At 34.8% G+C, this 18,626-nt stretch overlaps 1 protein-coding gene across 1 annotated transcript in view; it reads left to right on the top strand.

Annotated features, from left to right (window-relative positions):
- The window catches only part of LOC141508065 (CUB and sushi domain-containing protein 2), a 619,633-nt gene that overhangs the window by 173,596 nt on the left and 427,411 nt on the right, over positions 1 to 18,626 (top strand). The window contains exon 4 of the mRNA XM_074216347.1: positions 11,015 to 11,127. Within this exon, the coding sequence (XP_074072448.1) occupies positions 11,015 to 11,127 (113 nt within the window). The remainder of the gene's footprint in view (positions 1 to 11,014; positions 11,128 to 18,626) is intronic.

Raw genomic sequence — 18,626 nt, 5'->3', positions numbered from 1 at the left:
CAAACTCCAAAAGTCAACAAATTATGGCTCTGGCCAAAATTTAGAGGGGCAGAACCCACAGAAGGACTGAATGATACATTTTCCCAGTCCAAGATAACTTAGAAGTTCCACAGGAAAGGTGTGTTTCACCAGGACTGGGGAGTTGGGGAGGGCCCCAGTCACAGAATAGCCCTGAAACAGCTTGAAGGAGAAGGGAAAGAATTCTGCTACACCACAATGATTGTGGAGTGAGGGTGCACCTGCCGCAGAACCTGCAGTGAGAACTGGAGAAAGCAGCCTGCACCACCAGAGCAAAACACACAGTCTTTCAGGGGGTCATGGAAGACTGCAAACATTTCTCTGCTCTCCTTAGGGTAGGACTCTGCTGTTTTCATACACTCAGATCCAAGTTGCAGTTTGGACTTCCATACTAAGATAGCCAAGCAGGAGCCCCCTTACAGCTCCAGGGCAGAGGGAAGTGAGGTGGTCATCTACATATCAAAGCACAGGCAAGAGAGCATAAGAGTTTGGAGGACTAAAGGTCCCAGTGGGGTGTCAAAAAAAACCCAAAACCTTGGAAGTTCTGTAAATTAGTCTTGGGCTGAGGAAATGAGGAAACAACAGAAAAAGAAGTATCTGACCATAGAGAATTACTTTAGTCCCATGGAAGATCAAAACACATACTCAGATGATGACAAAATCGAAACTTCCCTATCCAAAACTTCCAAGAGAAATAGAAAATGGGCTCAGACTATGGATGAGCTCAAAAAAGACTTTGAAAAGCAATTAAGGGAGGTGGAGGAAAAATTGGGAGGAGAAATGAGAGCAATGCAGAAAAATCATGAAAACCAAATCAACAACTTGGTAAAAGAAGTACAAAAAAAATTGAAGAAAATAATATGCTAAAAACAAGTTTAGGCCTAATTGAAAAAGCAAAACAAAAGGCAAATGAGTAGAAGAATGCCTTTAAAAGCAGAATTAGATAGCTGGAAAAGGAGATCAAAAAGATCTCTAAAGAAAATAACTTCTTCAAATGAAATGGAACTAAAGGAAGCTGATGATTTTGCAAGAAATCAGGAAGAAATAAAACTTCCAACAAAGCCAAAAATTAGAAGAAAATGTGAAATATCTCATTGGAAAAACAACTGACCTTGAAAACAGATCCAGAAGAAATAATTTAAAAATTATTGGGCTATCTGAAAACCATGATCAGGAAAAGGGCCTAGACTTCATTTGTCAAGAAATAATACAATAAAATTGCCCTGAGATCCTAGAAGCAGAGGGTAAAATAGAAATTGAGGGAATTCACCAGTCACCTCTGGAAAGAGATCCCAAAAGAAAACCTTCCAGGAATATTATAGACAAATTCCCAAACTCCCAAATCAAAGATAAAATTATGAAAGCTGCCAGAAACAAACAATTCAACTACCAAGGCTCCATAGTCAGGATTACACAGGATCTGGCAGCATCTACATTAAGGGCTCATAGGGATTGGAATATGTTATTCTAGAAGGCAAAAGATCTTGGTTTACAACTGTGAATCAGCTACCTAGTAAAACTGAACATCCTTTTCCAAGGGAAAAGATGGACTTTCAACGAAACAGGGAACTTTCAAACTTTCCTATTGAAACAACAGAGCTGAACAGAACATTTGATCTCTAAGTATAGGATTATGGTGAACCATGGGGGGGGTGGGGGTGGAATAGAAGGACTAACTATGAGGAACTTAATGATATTGAACTGTTTATATTCTTGCACAGGAAGAAGATATTGACAACTCATATGAACTTTCTCATTTATAAAAGCTGTTAGAAGGAGCATATATAGACAGGACATAGGAAGGAGCAGAATCTAATGTTATAATATAGTAAAAATGATGGAGTCAATGGATGATAAAGGAAAGTACTGGGAGGAAGGGAGAGGAGATGAAGAAGAAGCTAAGAAATTTCACATAAGAGTTAAGAAAAGCTTTTTTCAATGGAGTGGAAAGGGGGGAAGGCAAAGGAGAATGAATGAGGCTTTATTCTCATCAGAGATGGCTCAAAGAGGAAATAACATACACACTTAATAAGGTGAGGAAATCTATCTTACCCTAGAGAAAAATGAGAAGAAAGGGATGGAATAAGGGGGAATGGGGGAGGGAAGGGGGAATAGTGATAGAAGAGAGGGAAGATTAAGGGAGAGGGTACTCAGATACAAAACACTTTTGGACAGGGCCAGGATGAAAGGAGAGAGAGAATAAAATAAATGAGAGTGGAGAGGAATAGAGTGGAGGTACAGCTAGTAATTGCAACTGTGGGAAAAATATTGGAGTAACTTCTCTGGTGGATTTATGATAAAGAAAGCAACTCACCACAGGGACAGAGCCATTGGAATCTGAACACAGACTAAAATACATTCTCTCTCTCTCTCTTTCTCTCTCTCTCTCTCTCTTTCCTTGAGGTTTCTCATCTTCTTGAGAGGGAGGGGGGGTTTATGTTTATTCTTATAACAAAATTATTGTAGTAATAGTAATAATAAATTAAAGTTCACTTGCCAAAAAAGTTGTGTTTTATATATATATATATGATGGAGGAATGAAAATATAGAAATTGTATGAAAAATGAAGAATTGAAAGAATGTATGCATAACCATAAAATGAACAAGATGATGCAAAAGTGTTATAGTGGAAAGGAAAAAGAAGTAAATTTGACTTTGGGACCTGGGTTAAATCTGCTATCTGTGTGCTCTTAGACAAATCACTTAGTTTCTCTGGGTCTAACTTTTCTCAACTGTAAAATGGAGAATTAGACTATATGACCCCTAAGATATCCTCTGTCATTAATTCCATGATCCTATAATCTGACAACAGTGTAAATGTAACATTGATGATCAAAAGCCCCTCAGGTCAGGTACAATGAAAAACCTTGGTACCAACTTATTAAGTGTTTAGGGCACATACTTCTTTTCTGTACCCAGGTTATAAACCATAAAAGCAAAATAGCAAGTACTATAATTCTCAATTCCTATTGGTCAGTTTTGTTTACTAGTTTTTTGGGGTTCTATTTGGGAGTTGATCTGAGTGTTCATTGAGATATGTCTTCAATGTCAAAATAAGATGTATCAATAAAAAATATAAAGGTTAAAAAAAAAGATTTGAGTTCCACAATTTTCTTCTTCCTTCTCTTCCCTCCCTCCTCCCCAAGACAACAAATAGTTTGATATAGATTATACATGGAAAATTAGATTAAACATACTATATATGCAAGAAGAATCAGAACAAAAGGAAATAATATGCAAATGAGAAAACAAAAAGATATTTTAAAGAAGTCAAGAATACTTTTAAAGAAGTACTCTTTAGTCTGCATTCAGATTCCATAGTTGTTTATCTGGATGTGAATGTCATTTTCCATCACAAGTCTTTTGCAATTGTCTTTGAAATGAACTAAGTCTATCATAGTTGATCATCACATAATGTTGCTGGTGCTGCGGACAATGTTCTCCTGGTTCTGCTCACTTCATTCAGCATCAGATCATGTACATCTTTCCAGGTTTTTCTGAAATCTGTCTGCTTCTGATTTCTTATAGAACAATAATATTCTATCACATTCATATACCACAACTTATTCAGTCATTCCCCAATTAATGGGCATCCTCTCAATTTCCAATTATTTGCCTCCACAAAAAGAACTGCTATAAATATTTTTTTGGTCTATTTTTTCCATTCATATGCACATGTATATTTTTAAGTTACAAAATTTCCTTCCACCTTCCTTTCCCACCCACCCAGGTACTCCTGACTCCAAAGCCGGTGCTTTATCCACTATGCCACCTAGCTGCCCCTGTACATATATATTTTTGATCAACATGTTTACAGATTAGTCATTTTTGGTATAAGGAATTAGGATTATGGGAAAGAGATACATAAAACACAATTTTTATAAAGTGTTCATCAGATTCTGAAGGGTTGTCTTTTGTCTTTTGTTTTTTTATGGGGTTAACATTGTCCATAGCTGGTCTACTACAGTCTTACCTTTCTGAAATACTGAGAGAAGCTGCTTCCATAAAAGTTGATCATCTCAAAATGTTGCTGTCAATGAGTACAATGTTCTCTTTGTTCTACTCCTTTTGCTCAGCATCAGATATTCTAAGCAATTCCATGTTTCTCTAGAATCTGACCATTTATGGTTTCTTATAGAACAATAATATTCCATAGTATTCATGTATCATAACTTGTTTAGCCATTTCCCCAATTGATGGGCTACAAAAAGAGCTATTTTGGAATATATGGGACTTTTCCCATTTTTTTATTTCTTCTGGATATAGCCCTATAATTGGAATTGCTAGGTCAAAGGGAATGAACATTTTTATTACTCTTTGCATAGTTTCATATTGCTCTCCAGAATGGTTGGATCCATTCACAACTCCACCGGTAGTGCAATGCATCAATATTCCAGTCCTCCCACAACCTCTCCAACATTGATCATTTTTTCCTTTTTTCTCATCTTGGCCAATCTGATAGGTATGTATAAATATTTTTGCATATGTGAATCCTTTTCCCTTTACTTATGAACTCTTTGGGATACAGTAATAGTATTGCTGGATCAAAGGGTGTGCATAGCTTTATAGCCCTTTGGGCATATTTCCAAATTGCTCTCCAGAATGGTTGGATCAGATCACAACTCCACCAGCAGTGTAATAATGTCCCACTTTTCCCACCTACTCAAATGGAGACATTTTGAATGCTATCACTAAGTTCATTTATCTTGATAGTATCCTTTCTATGGATATGCAAAATGATGAAGTTGATATACTCATTGCCAGACCTAGTTCAGGGTTTGGAAGGCTCCAAAGGAAAGTATGAGAGAAAAGAGGTTTTAGGTTGCCTATCAAAATGAAAATATGACTCTTTGTATGTGAAATCTGGACAACCTACCAGTACCATTGAAGGAAACTGAATTACTTACATTTGAATTATTTGAAGATCACCCAGCAAGATAAGGTACTGTATGGGGATGTCCTTTCTTAGACTGAACTGCCAAGCATTCAAAGTCTACTTTGCAACTTTGATGGGCTGCCCTCATCTTTTGAATGCCAAACATAAATTTACCTAAAAGATTATGTTACAGAGAATTCCATAAGACAAGCACTTACCCAGAGGTCATAAGAAATGATGCAAAGACACTTTCAAAGTCTTTCTGAAAAACTTTGGAATTAATTGTGAGACATGTGAGACACTTGCATAGTTTTATCCAGTATGGTGTGCCCACATGAAAGAAAGCACTACACTCTATGAGCAAAGTAGTAGCTCAAGAGAAATGTGAAATGTGCAAAATGAGAAATGTCTCCATCTCAAATGTTCATATGGACTATTTGTGCCCAACCTGTAGTAGATCCTTTCAAGTGGATATTGATCTGATTAGTCACAGTTGTGCACACTTTGACAACATCATTTCATTTTGGTACTCCTTGAATACAAAAGGATAGCAATGAGGAGAATAATACAGGGGAAAAGACAGCCTTTGATTTCAAGGAACTTGCATTCTCCCCACCATTCAGTATGTCTTTATTTATTTTAACTATTTCTCAATTTCAAGTAAATTTTTTTTAACATTTTTTAACTTGAGTACTTCCTTTTCTTCTTCCCACCCAATTGAGTAGGCAAGCAATTATAATAGTGATTATATGTGCAGGCAAAGAAACCATATTTCTATGCTAGCTTTGTTGTAAAAGAAAACACACAAAATAAATCAAGAAAAATAAAACTGAAAAGTAGGCTTCAATCTGTACTTAAGAGTTTCAGCAGCTCTGCCTCTGGAAACAGTATTTTTCATCATTGGTTATTTGGAATTTTCTTAATGATTTTCTTGTTCAGAGTATCTGAGTATTTCACAGATGATTATCATTACAATATTGCTATTAATGTGTACAATATTCTCCTGGTTCTGCTTCCTTTATTTTGCATCAGTTCATATAAGACTTTTCAGTTTTTTTTCTGAAATCATCCTGTTTCTCATTTATTATAGCACAAGAGTATTTCATCACAATCATATTCCTCAATTTATTCGCTATTTCCTAACTGATGCCCCTCAATTTTCAATTTTTTTAACTACAAAATGAGCTTTAACTAGAAAACTTCTTTTACAAATAGGTCCTTTTCCATTATCTTTCATTTCTTTGGGAAACAGAAAGTATAGTGGTATTGCTGGTCAAAGGTAATGCACTGTTTGATAGCCCTTTGAGTATAATGAGTTTAAATGCTAATGGGGGAAACCATGCACAAAAGCAGGAGTGGGTTTTGGGAAGGAGTGATAGAGGTAACTACAAAGAAATATCACGGAAAAGTTAAGAGAATGAGTAATTGTTGTTCTGGGTCTTTCCCCAAAATAGTGTCTGAGAAGAGCTCACCAGTAGGAACAGGGACTTGTAGGAGAATTTTCTTTCTTTACAATCTCATCAGTTCTTAATATACAGATTTATACACACACACACACACACACACACACACACACACACACATACACACACACCCACACACATACACATACATATCTGGACTTCTTTCTTTCTGAGCTCTTATCCATCACCACCTATTTGCTAGATATAGACCATGTAATATCTTATTTGAAAAAACAATACAAAATATTATTCATGATTTTCCTCCTAAAACTATCTTTCCATATTTCTTTACTTCTATTAAGGATAGCACCATTCTTCAAGTAACTTAGTTTCCCAACCACAGAATTATCTTTGATTTTTCCTTTGTCCTTATCCTCTTTTCCCCAATATCTGATCTTTTGTTGAATCCTATCAGTTCTTCCTTCTTAATTTGCCTTACATGCATTCTATTCATACACCCCCTCTCTCCTTTTTCTATTCATATGAATTAATGAATGAAAAATGTACCAAGTTCTTATTTCATGCAAGCAGTAATTTGGGGTTATAAATGGAAAAGTGGGAGCAGTTCCTACTTTTCAGGAGCTAACATTCAAATGGGACCAGTAGTCCTTAGGGTAGAGCAGCAAAGCAAATGATAATGTATCTTTAATGTCATTTAATGAAGGAAAAAACCCTCTATTTCTGTTAGGATTACAAAGAAAGATAAGAGACAGTCTTTGCTCACAAGGAGGTCACATTTTGATGGAGATAACAAATGATTATATATAAATAAGTTATATTACAGATTATCTACAAGGAGGAGGCAATAGAATTGAGAGGAATTGGGAAAAACTTTCACAATTCAACAATCAAAATAATCTTCCTACATACATGTGACTACCAGTCTCAAGAATCTTTAGTGGTTTCCTTTTGCTTCAAGGATAAAATACAAACTGATTGTCCTTGCATTAAAAGAACTAGGAGGGATTGATAGTTAACAGTGGATAATGGAGTGAATAACAGCAAGGGTAATAGACTGAATCTAATAAGATGAAATTCAGTAGAAAAAATATATGAGACTCAGCTGAAGGACCTCAGATGAAGTAATATTCAAGCAGGAGAAAGAGAATACTTATGCGGGAAATGATAATTAGTTCACATTTTTGAAAGCATTATTATATGGGAAATGGATTAGGATTGTTCTGTTTTCATGCAGGGGATAGAAACAGGAACAATGGGTAGAAGTTGTGAATAGCAAAAAAAAATTTAATTTAATGGGGGGCAGAGGGAATTTACTAAAAATTAGAATAAGTACTGCAAAAGTAGAATAGGCTGTCAATAGGGAATTAAATGATCATAAGATGATGCATCTAAAGAGACTGTCTAGTTCAGTACCTCTTCCTCTGGATAGCCCTGATTACTAGGAAATTTGCCCTTTTGTCAATCTTTGCCTCTGCCACCCACTTTCAGTCACAGACAAGAACCAAACTGTCATGAAGGAATGATCTTGGGATTAATAAAGAAAACTTGAGAAAGTTCATAAACTCATTGTTACTAGATGTATGCAGAAAATATGCCAGAAAAAAATGCTATTTTCCTAGGTAGGGAAATCATAAAAAATTATAGAATTTAAAAATTGGAAGGAAATCCATACTTGAAAGTAATTCTATTCTATAATATCTGATAAGTGGCCATATAGTTTCTGCTTGATGTTATCCAGTGAAGAAAATCCATTAAGATGGAAAGAACACTGGTTCTGAAGCTGGAGGATCATGCTTACTACTTAAGAGGTTTTGGGCAGGTCTGTTAGGTTTCTTCTTTTCTTCATCTGTAAATGTATTTGTAATATATTATCTTAATACTCTGTCTGACCAGATAGTTTACAACATACTGTAACATTGTATTAGCTTGTTTATACTTTTTTATTCCCATTCATATGCTTTATTGTTTGCTTTCACCCTGTTTCATTTTATGTTTAGCATAAAGCTACTTCCTTTTTCTATTTTTTAAAAAGGTATGTGCTTTTTAAACTTTTTTACATAAAAAGGTATGTACTCCATTGTTGTATTTAATACAGTAGTTCTGAGTCTCATTCCATAATGTAATGCCTCTTTGGTGTTGATCCTTCTGAGTCAACATTTCAAGATCACTTTATTATTTGTATTGTATACACAGGTTTATTAGACATCTTAGGTCATTAATACTATTTTTGAGTTATATGTATTCACTCCCTAGAAAAATTTCCCCAGTGAATTAGCTCTTCAGTGTGAGAGCACATTACTGAAAAAAATACATGTCTTTTTGTAAGTTGCATTTGTTATTTAGTTGTTTTAGCTTCATTTATAAGATAGGAAGAAATTGACATAAACTGCAGCTTTAATTAACCCCTTGTGAAATTTGTGTTTGGCCCAAATTTGGCAGGAAATATTTGGTACTGGATAAAAGGAAAAAAAAAAATTATCACTGAGAATTAATATATTCCTCTTCTAATGCATTTCCTTTTCAAACCTGACCTTTCAGGAAATTCTTTTTAAATCATTTAAAGGCAGTACAGCAAATCTGCTTTGAAACTCACTGATTTTGATGGTTATCAGATGCACATTATGGCCTGTGAGGTGCCCATTGTAATGCTATTGTAAGCTATTGTATAGAAAAGCAGATCCTGGTCTTCAAATATTTTTAAGTGACTAATGCAAATATCACTTGTACACTCAGATCTTTTATTTTCTTACCCAGAACATCAAAGTGAGTAAAATGTAGACCTTTTTTGTCCATGAACGTTTTTCATTTCTATATGAATCAGCAAAAGTATGGCATGATAGTGAGTTTGATGAGTCTATCACATTTGAATAGATAATAATAAAAGGTTAGCACACATTCCTAACTGCCTGGATCAGATCTACTCACTATGTATTTCATATCCTTGTTATTGCATCCTTCTACAGGATTTTACCACCCATAATATATTTTTTTTGCATGATTTCTCTCATATGTTGGCACCTGTGAATCCTCCTTAGTGTTCTATTGAGCCCAGAATTTTTTTTAAACATCAGAAATTTTGGTTTCATCTTTTATGTCCAGAGATACATGTTTTGTATGGTTCCAAGTATGCTCCTTCTGTTTTTCCCTTGTATCTTTTATTTAACATCAGTTTGGCTTCCTTTCCCCTTTCTTAGAATTTTTTTCTTAATGAAATTATTTCTATCTAAAAATTTTTAGTTTTATCTAACTAATGATGGCATTGCTTGTTACTCAGCCTTGATGTAGAAGAGGAGGGAAGGGAGAATTTATAAAATATGACAGATTGTTACTTGGGGGAGACTGGAAGTATGCCCATGAAATCAATGATAAGTGAAGCAAAGAAGAAGCTTTTTAAGTATTAAGCAATATAGAAAAGAGAACCCACTTCAAAACATTTTGATATACATACCAAGAGAGCAATGAATATTCAAGAGGAGGGTAGAATAACAGAATCAGGGTTGTGGAGGGAAAGGAAATGTGGGGGAAATTGAAGAGGCCAGCTTACTAAAGCTGAAAGAGTAGGTTATCCAGAAAAGAAGGATTAGTTATTGGTTAACTAGGGTAGGGCCTAAAGTACGAAAACTCTCAAAAGCTAAAAGTAGGGGTAATTAAGCAGCAAATTGAGTAGAGCACTGGTCCTGGGATTAAGAGGACCTGAGTTCAAATTCAGCTCCAGACACTTAATACTTACTTAGCTGTGTGACCTTGAGCAAGTCACTTAACCCAATAGCCTTGCAAAAAGCCAAACCAAACCAAAACAAAACTAGATGAGGAATTAAAATTTAATGAAAACAGCACCAGCAAAGAAATAAAGAGACTCTCACAAAGTCAGAAAATGATTAGATCAGAACTGTGCTCTCAATATATTAGCCAGCTGACAGTATGGAGGATAAATTATAATATTCACTCCTTTATTTAGTTAGTTCCACCACCCCCATTACATCCATAGTTTTCAACATTTGTCACAAATTTTTGAGTTCCACATTTTTCTACCAACTTCCCTCCCCTTATGACTCCAAATGCCAGCAATCAATAGGTTGTACATGTAGAATTGTATTTAACAAATTTCCACATTAGTGGAAATGTTGTGAAAGAAGAATTAAAACTAAGGGGGGGGGGAATCCATGAGAAAGAAAGATAAAATATAAAAGAAATGATAAATTATAATTTAGAATATAAACTTCTAAGGGATAGGGACTCTTTGATTGCTGTTCATTTTTAATTTAACCATCAGTTAACACTCGTATATAAGTCACTTAAATAAATATTGACTTACAAAAGAAGTCCATTTGAGTATCGGAGACCTTTCAGTACTTGGAGAGGAACAGTGTTGTCTTGGTCCAGAATGACAGGAAGGGGTGAGAGAAAATAGGGGGTTGGCACACTGGGCACCAGTGATGACCCAGTGGTATAAGGGTACACTCAGATTCTTATGCACGTTTGTGGTTTTGGTATTTTATTTCTTATGATGGCCTGTATCACTTAGGGGAATGTCACAAAGGTAGTTTCCAAGTTTCTTCCTTCAGCTATCCTTTGCCTCAGTGACGGATCTCCTAAGTGAGGAATATTTGTCCTAGTTAGCATCATGAGTTACTCAGTGAAGATTGTATTATCTATGCACACATTCATTGATCCTTTGCATCTTATATCTTATTAGGTTCACTGGAGCCAGCCTTCCTCCCCCAGTTATCAGCAGTAAGAACTGGCTCCGTCTTCACTTCACATCTGATGGCAACCATAGACTGAAGGGATTCAGCGCCCAGTACCAAGGTAATTCATTGATCATTTGTTATATGGACTATCTAATACTACTTTTCTTTGCAGAGAAAATTTTCAAGGATTTTTTTCAGGTGAAAGGGAGACTTTCCTCTTTTTCTACCTATAAAATAGTGTCATTCTGTGGTGAGAATTTTTAAAATTTTCAGAATTTTTTTCTTAATAATGTTTTTTATTATATCTATTGGTCTCCTGATTCTGCTCAAAACCCTCTTCATATGTTCATTCAGAAATCCCCAAGTCTCTCTGAAGTGGATCATTTTTTATATTTCTTATGTCACAATAAATAATACTCCATTACATTCATATAATATAAAATTGTTAAGCACATTCTCCCCCCTTAATTTTTTATTTTGATACTTTAAAAAGAAATTACACTAAATATTTTTGGACATTTGTATCCTTTTCCTTTTTCTGTGATCTCTTTGGGGTAATAGGGTTACAGTTCCACACTGATTTCCAGAATAGCTGGATCAAATTACAGCTTCCCCAATATACCATTTCCCCAAAGTCCCTCTAAAAATTGCTGTTTTCCTTTTTTAAATCATTTTTACCATTTTAATACTTAAGTTGACTTTTTTTCTGACAATGGTTTTGTTATCCTTGAAAGAAAAAGTTTCATGACTAAGAAGCCTCTTTTTTCCAATCTATAGTGTTCTAGTCTTTGTACAGATGTTAAGGTAGCTACCCTTTACCATCTTTGTTCCTATGTATCTTCTTTTTTTATTTAAGGCAGTGGGGTTAAGTGGCTTGCCCAAGGCTACACAGCTAGGCAATTATTAAGTGTCTGAGGCTGGATTCGAACTCAGGTACTCCTGACTCCAGGGCTGGTGCTCTATCCACTGCGCCACCTAGCTGCCCCCTGTTCCTAAGTATCTTAACAGAAATGTGTTGAAATTTATCAGCATTTATTCAACTAATCATGACATTTTTATAATTTTTGACATTAATAATTATTATGGCTATAGTTTTTGTTATATTGAACCAATCCTCAATTCCTGTTATAAAACCAACATTGTCATGGTATATGATTTTTAATATGGTGTAATAGTCTGTTGGCTAATATTTAATGTTTTGTGGCAATATTAGGTATATTTCTTTCTCTTAAATTTCTTTCTCTATTTTGTCTCTCCCTATTAATATCATAATATCATAAATGAATCATAGAAATAAATTGGAAGGGTGCCATTTTTATTATTGTAGTTTATGTAATGTTGGAATTAACTATTCTTTAAATATTTTATATAATTCACTTGTAATTCAATTAGTTTTGGATTTTTTCCTCTTGGGAGTTCACTTGTGGCTTTCTCAGTTGCTTTTTTATGATAGACTGTTTAAAAATTGATTTCTTTGTTAAACCAGGATATTTTATATTTTGTATTTATCCATTGTAGCTCCATCATCAATTTTAATGCCATATCACTAATATATATGTTAAATATACATATTTATAATTATGTATTCCTTTAATTTTTCTTTATCATTAATTCTGCTTTCCCCTTTAGGATATGAACAATTTGGTGTTCCTTTTTTTCTTAAAAAATCAAGTGCATTTATTTTATTTTTGTCCAAAAAGCAGCTTCTAGTTTTGTTAGTTCAACTTTTTTTTTTTAACAAATTTTGTTTATCTTTTTGTGTTGAGGGATTTTGATTTGGTGCATTTCTAGTTTTTAGTCATCTGAATTTATTGATTTGTTTTTTCTTTTGATGAAAATCTTTAGAAATATGTCTTTGTCTAAATTTTTGCTAAAGTTCAGAAGTTTTGCTTTATTTCTTGTTTTTGTCATTTTAATTAATACAATTGTCCACTGTTTCTTTGATTTGTTCTCTGACTCACTAATTTTTTAGTATTAAGTTACTTAGTATCTACCTATGTAGATATCAATACATGTATATATTTATATATGACATGGTTAAGAAATATATACATTCCCTTCTTTCTCAATGAAGTAATTGTTAGAAATCTAGTACTTCTAATTATTCAAAGCCTTTTTCTAAGTCTATACCTGTCTGTAATTAATTTAATTTTTGGACACTATACTATTCATTGTATGTATAAGTATTAATGGGGATTTGGTATTTGTGGTGTCTTTAATCATAATAATATAGTTTCCTTGATTCTCTTTTTTATCATTTCTGTTTTTACTGCATCCTTGTCTGAAATCATGATTAATACCACTGTTTAGGAAATTCTGCTCCAATACTTCTGTGTGAATTTCTGTTTCAAGTGAGTTTCTTGTGACCAATATATTGAATTGTTTTCTATTACATTCCATTATCTTTTTTCCTTCTCCTTGGTGGGTTCATCATATTCAGTGTTAAGCTTCTTAATGGTGTTCTTTCCTGGATACTATTGCTTTTTTCTTTTTTTTTTTTCACTCCTGGCCCTCTCTCTCTTTTTACAGTAAAGAACAAGGCAGTAAGAGAGAAATTTACCTAATGCTTGTGCTACCTAAAAGATGATACCTATTTCTATTCTTTTGCTCCTGTTCTGATCCCATTTTTAATCCTACTTTGAGACTTTTCTTCATACTTCTTACTTCCTATTTCCCCCCAAGGTTGGAATTTGTATTGTTTGTGATTAGTTTCTTCCATACCCTGCCCTTCCTCTTAAAATCTCCTCATTTTCTCCCTGACCCCTTCTATTCTATTTCTCTCTTTTTTTAATTCAGTGTATTTCTTCAGCATGCTGTGTGTAGTGTGTATGTATGTGTATGTGTGTGTGTGTGTGTGTGTGTGCACATGCAAGTATTGGTGTCTATGTGAGTATCTGTTTCATCTAATTTGTTCTGATTCTGTAGAAAGTGAAGCTCATGGGGTATCTGATCACCCTAGCTTTTTATACTTATCTCATGGGACCCTTATTATGTGAAGAATGGATTCCTTTTCCTTCCTCCTTTTTTTAAAATCACCTTTCCTTCTTTTCAAGCTTTAAAATCACATTGTGACCCTTTAAGTCCTCTATCTGTATTGTTTAAATTTCTCTGTGACCTTTGAAGACCTTAGATCCATTAGAAGACACTTGTCACTTATAAGCATCCTCACATAGTCTCTTTCAAATGATCAAATTGTTTTCCTTCATATATTTCTCTTGTCTCCTTGCATTTCGATTCCAGAGTATTTACTTAGTTCTCATCTTTTCATCAGGAATGCTTGAAAATCCTCTGTATCCTTTAAGAATCTGATTTTTCTTTATAGAGAATTAAACTACTTTGTAGAGAATTATATACTCTTTGTAGACGATTTTGCTGGATAAGTTATTCTTGATTCTAACTCTTATTCTATTCTTGATTATCTTCTGCCTTTTGGAATATATATTTTAAGTTCTCTTTTATTGTGGCAGTTGTCAAGTCTTATATAATCTAGAACATGCTTTTCAATACTATTTCTGGATATTTGCAGAATTTTTCTTTGACCCTGGAAACCCTGAATTTTGGTTTTCACATTCTTAAAAATCTTATTTTGAGGTTCTTTCAGGAAGACTTTTACTATTTTCATCTTTAAGAGATCTGAGTAGCTTTTATTTATTATTCCTGGAAATGTGCTATCCAAGGCTTTTTTGTTTGTGTTATAATGATTTTCAGGAAGTACACGTGTTTTAGATGATCTCTTCTTGGGGTGGAAGGGAGGGAGAGAATTTGGAATTCCAAAAATTTGGAATTTTTTTTATTTTTACATTTTTAAAATGTATTTACACATTATTAAAATAGTCTTGGTGTAAGGGTAAGCATAATTCCCCCCCCCATACAAAAGTTGAAAAACCTCACAAAAAATAAAACAAAAGAAAGAGATAAAAATTGTTACTTCAATCTGTATCCAGATACCATCAGCTCTTTGTCTGGAGTGGATTGCATTTTTTATCATAAGTCCATCAGAGAAGTTGCTTCCATATTTTTTTACCACACTTGCTATTGCTGATTACATTTCCCTCCATTCATTCCTTCCCACTCCCATTTATTCTATTTCCTCTCTCCTTTTCCCTTTGTCCCTCCTCAGAAGTGCGCAATGGGGCAGCCAAATAGTGCAGAGGACAGATCACCAGCCCTGGAGCAGGAGAACCTGATCCCAAATCCCACCCCAGACACTCCAAAACCACCCATCTGTGTGGTCCCAGCTGGCCATCCAATCCCACTACCTTGCAAAAAAACCCCAAAAATGTGTTAAATCTTACTTTTTGTTAGAAAACTATTGCTGTTTCTCTTAATATTATGTTGTTCTGAGATTATTGCCAATTTACTTGGGATGCATTTTTTGTGTATGTATGTATACACACACACATACACACACACACAAATAATTGTTTGCACATTGCGTCCCCTCCTTTTGAGCTCCAATGTGAAGGCAGGGACTGCCTTTATCTCTCTTCATATACCCAAGACTTAGCAAAGAGCCTGTCAAAGGCTAGGCTCTTACTAAATGATTGTTGAGTGACAGAGTGAGTGCCTTTTGGAGAATTCTACTTTGTTGTTGTTGTTGTTTTATCAAATATAAATTTGCTTCTGCAACTTCCATCAATTATTCTGGTCATATCCTCTGAGGCCATACAGAACAATCTCTTTGATCCATCTTCCAGATAACAGTTTTTCAAATGCTCAAACCTAGCCATCATGGCCCTCATCATCCTCCATGAGTCTTCTCCTCTTGCTAAACTTCTTCGTTCCTTCAATTAATTTTCATATGACATAGACTCAAGTCTCTTTACCAGTTTGGCCAATATGCCTCTTGATACTTTCCAGTTCATCAATTCCCTTCTCAAACTGTGCTTCTCATAACAGATCCCAGTGAGCCCCTCCCCCAAGTTGATCATGCTGGTTTGTAAGCTGAACTTAATTCAGTTTTTTGAAAGAGCTATTTTTCTAAGATGCTATAGTAAGAACAAACCTTAACAAAAGACAAATTGCTTGCCATCTCAGGAAAGAGGGGAGAGAATTTAGAATTCAAAAATTTTATAAAAGAATGTTAAAAATTGTTTTATATGTAATTGGGGAAAAAAACTAAAATATTATTCAAACATCCCCTCAAAAGACTGTGTTGCTTTCTTTCCTCAGTACATTACAGACTCCAGAAGAAAATGAGCACGTGGAGAGGGCTTTTGCAAAGGAATAGAGCTTCTGGTTGTTGGAGGTCTTTTGTCTCCTATATATGTAACTTAATCATAGTTTCCCTTAGGTATGGTGTAGATTATGGCCATGTTTCTTTATAGATCCTTGAACTGTCCTTCCTCATTGTGTGTAGTTTTATGGCCCAGATGCACATATTTCAGGGAAAATAAAAAAAGTACTGGATTGTAGGTAAATTTATGAGAAGACACTTAGATATATCCTGGGAAGACATGTGAACAAACATTGTATATAAAAACCTAAGGGGGTTTTGTTTATTTGGTTTTTTTGAGTTGCTGCTTCAGGTATAGATCCTGTCTGAGCCTAGGCATCTCTGGTGGGTCCTTGGTGTTTCTCCAGTATTGAGAAACTGGAAAAACCTGGGATTCTTGGATAATCAACTCAGTCATATTTGGACCCACACAATCTTCTCTGCCTACCTGAATTTTTATTTTTGTCTAGCTATGTTCATCTTAAAGGAGAATACTAACTCAATGAAGGTATCTCCACAAACCCCCTGTTCTGTTATTTATTTCCTATATTTAATAACAATAACATTCAACTTAATAAGTAATTTATTTGTCTTATCTAATTTTTCCCTCACACATGAGCAGAATAGATCTAATTTTACAAATGAGAAAACTGAGACTTAACAGTGCTAGAGATTCTCTAATCATAACTGTTCATTCCCCTCCTCTGAGCCTTTACCTAGGCAGTCTCTCAGGCCTGGAGGCTCTCTTACCTCACCTCTGCTTGCTTCATTTTTGACAACAAAATCTTCAGTTCCATTTACTATATGATCTCTCTTCTGGGAGCACTTGAATAGCCTGCCTTTCATCTGAGTAGCTGTGAGTAGATGTTTCCCTACCATACCCTTAGAGAAACAAAACACATTTTGGGTGAAGATTATGGTTTTAATTCTCTGTCCTGGTCAGTAGTTGCTTTCCTTTTTCTGTCTTGATGTGAACTCTTTCTCTTGCCTTATGGTAGATATTTAGCTAAGATGAATGTATCAGGTATTGGGTCCCTTGCAATTTTCCCTTGTGGGCTGGGTGTTCCTATCAAAATCTTGTTGGCATTGAGCTTCATCTATCCCCAAGTTCAGCCCTTATTCAGAAAACACGTAGCTTTCAGAGTAGCTATCTCTGCTTGAATTGTTCTTCCCTAATGACCTCTATTTGATAATGTATCTATATCAGGGTTCACTGAAGTAACACACATTTTTCAAGGAGATTTGAATGCATATCAAGGAGAAGTGACTGAGTGTGGATAGAACTAATTTCATCATATATTCAGTAAAGATGAACAGAGCTTACTGAGAAATAAACCTGTAAGGAGTTTTATGATTCAGTCACAGAATTATTCAGAGTCTGTATTTTTCCCCCAAAGAGACATCTTATTAGGTTTTTTTTTTTGGTTGTTGCTTCAGGTATAGAGCAGATTTGAGCTGAGTAATACGTGGTAAAAGCCCAGTTTTTTTGTCACGATTCCTGACAGGAGAATGTAGAATGTTTCTATTACCAACAAGTAATTGAGCCTAGCTGGTAGCTATACTTTTTGTCATTGTTGATAAAACTGTCCTAATCCACCAATGCAGAAGTCCTAGACAAATACGATTAATTAAACTCCCCAAACCCATTCTCCTAAGGGGAAACCGACAAAGTGCATACTTCAACTGAGCTGGTAGAAATCCTAGAATTGCAACAGAGATTCAAAAACAGGGGTTAAGATTTAGGATTCTCCAGCATGGAAAGAATTACGCGATCTGATGCTGAGTGAAGGGAGCAGAATCAAGAGAACATTGTACACACTAACAACATTGTGAGATGATAAGCTGTGATGGATGAAGCTCCTCTCTAGAGTTCAGAGATCAAAGGCAACCCTGAGAGACCTGCTATGGATTATGCATCCACATCCAGAGAAAAAAGCCACGGAATCTGAATGCACACTATGTTCACTTTTTTTTTAAACTTCTCTTATGTTTTTCCTTCCTTTCTCATGGTTTTTCTTTCCTCTTGGTTTAAATTCCTCTTTCACAAAATGACTAATATGTAATTATGACAAGTACAAATGTTCATGTACAAATTTTACCAGACTGTTTGCTGCCATGGGAGGAGGGAAGGAAGGGAGGGTAGTAGAAAAATGTGGAACTCATAAATTTGCAAATGAATGAACATTGAAAAACTACAATTACATGTAATTGGAAAAATAAAATAAAATTTCAATTAAAAAAGAGTTAGAATTTTCAGCTATCTCTGTGTTTTGCCTTTGATTATTCCTTACTCTTGATTTCATGTATGGTTTGGTATGGCTAATTACTCTAAAAAAATACTTAACCAGCCCTGACCTCTCTCCTTACCTCTAATCTATTAGGTTCAACTGCCTATTGGACAA

Source organism: Macrotis lagotis, chromosome 1 (assembly GCF_037893015.1).
Source record: "Macrotis lagotis isolate mMagLag1 chromosome 1, bilby.v1.9.chrom.fasta, whole genome shotgun sequence".
NCBI classification, from domain to species: Eukaryota; Metazoa; Chordata; class Mammalia; order Peramelemorphia; family Peramelidae; genus Macrotis; species Macrotis lagotis.
The sequence above is the reverse complement of the archived record's forward strand: the minus strand, read 5'-3'. Positions and strand labels throughout refer to the sequence as shown.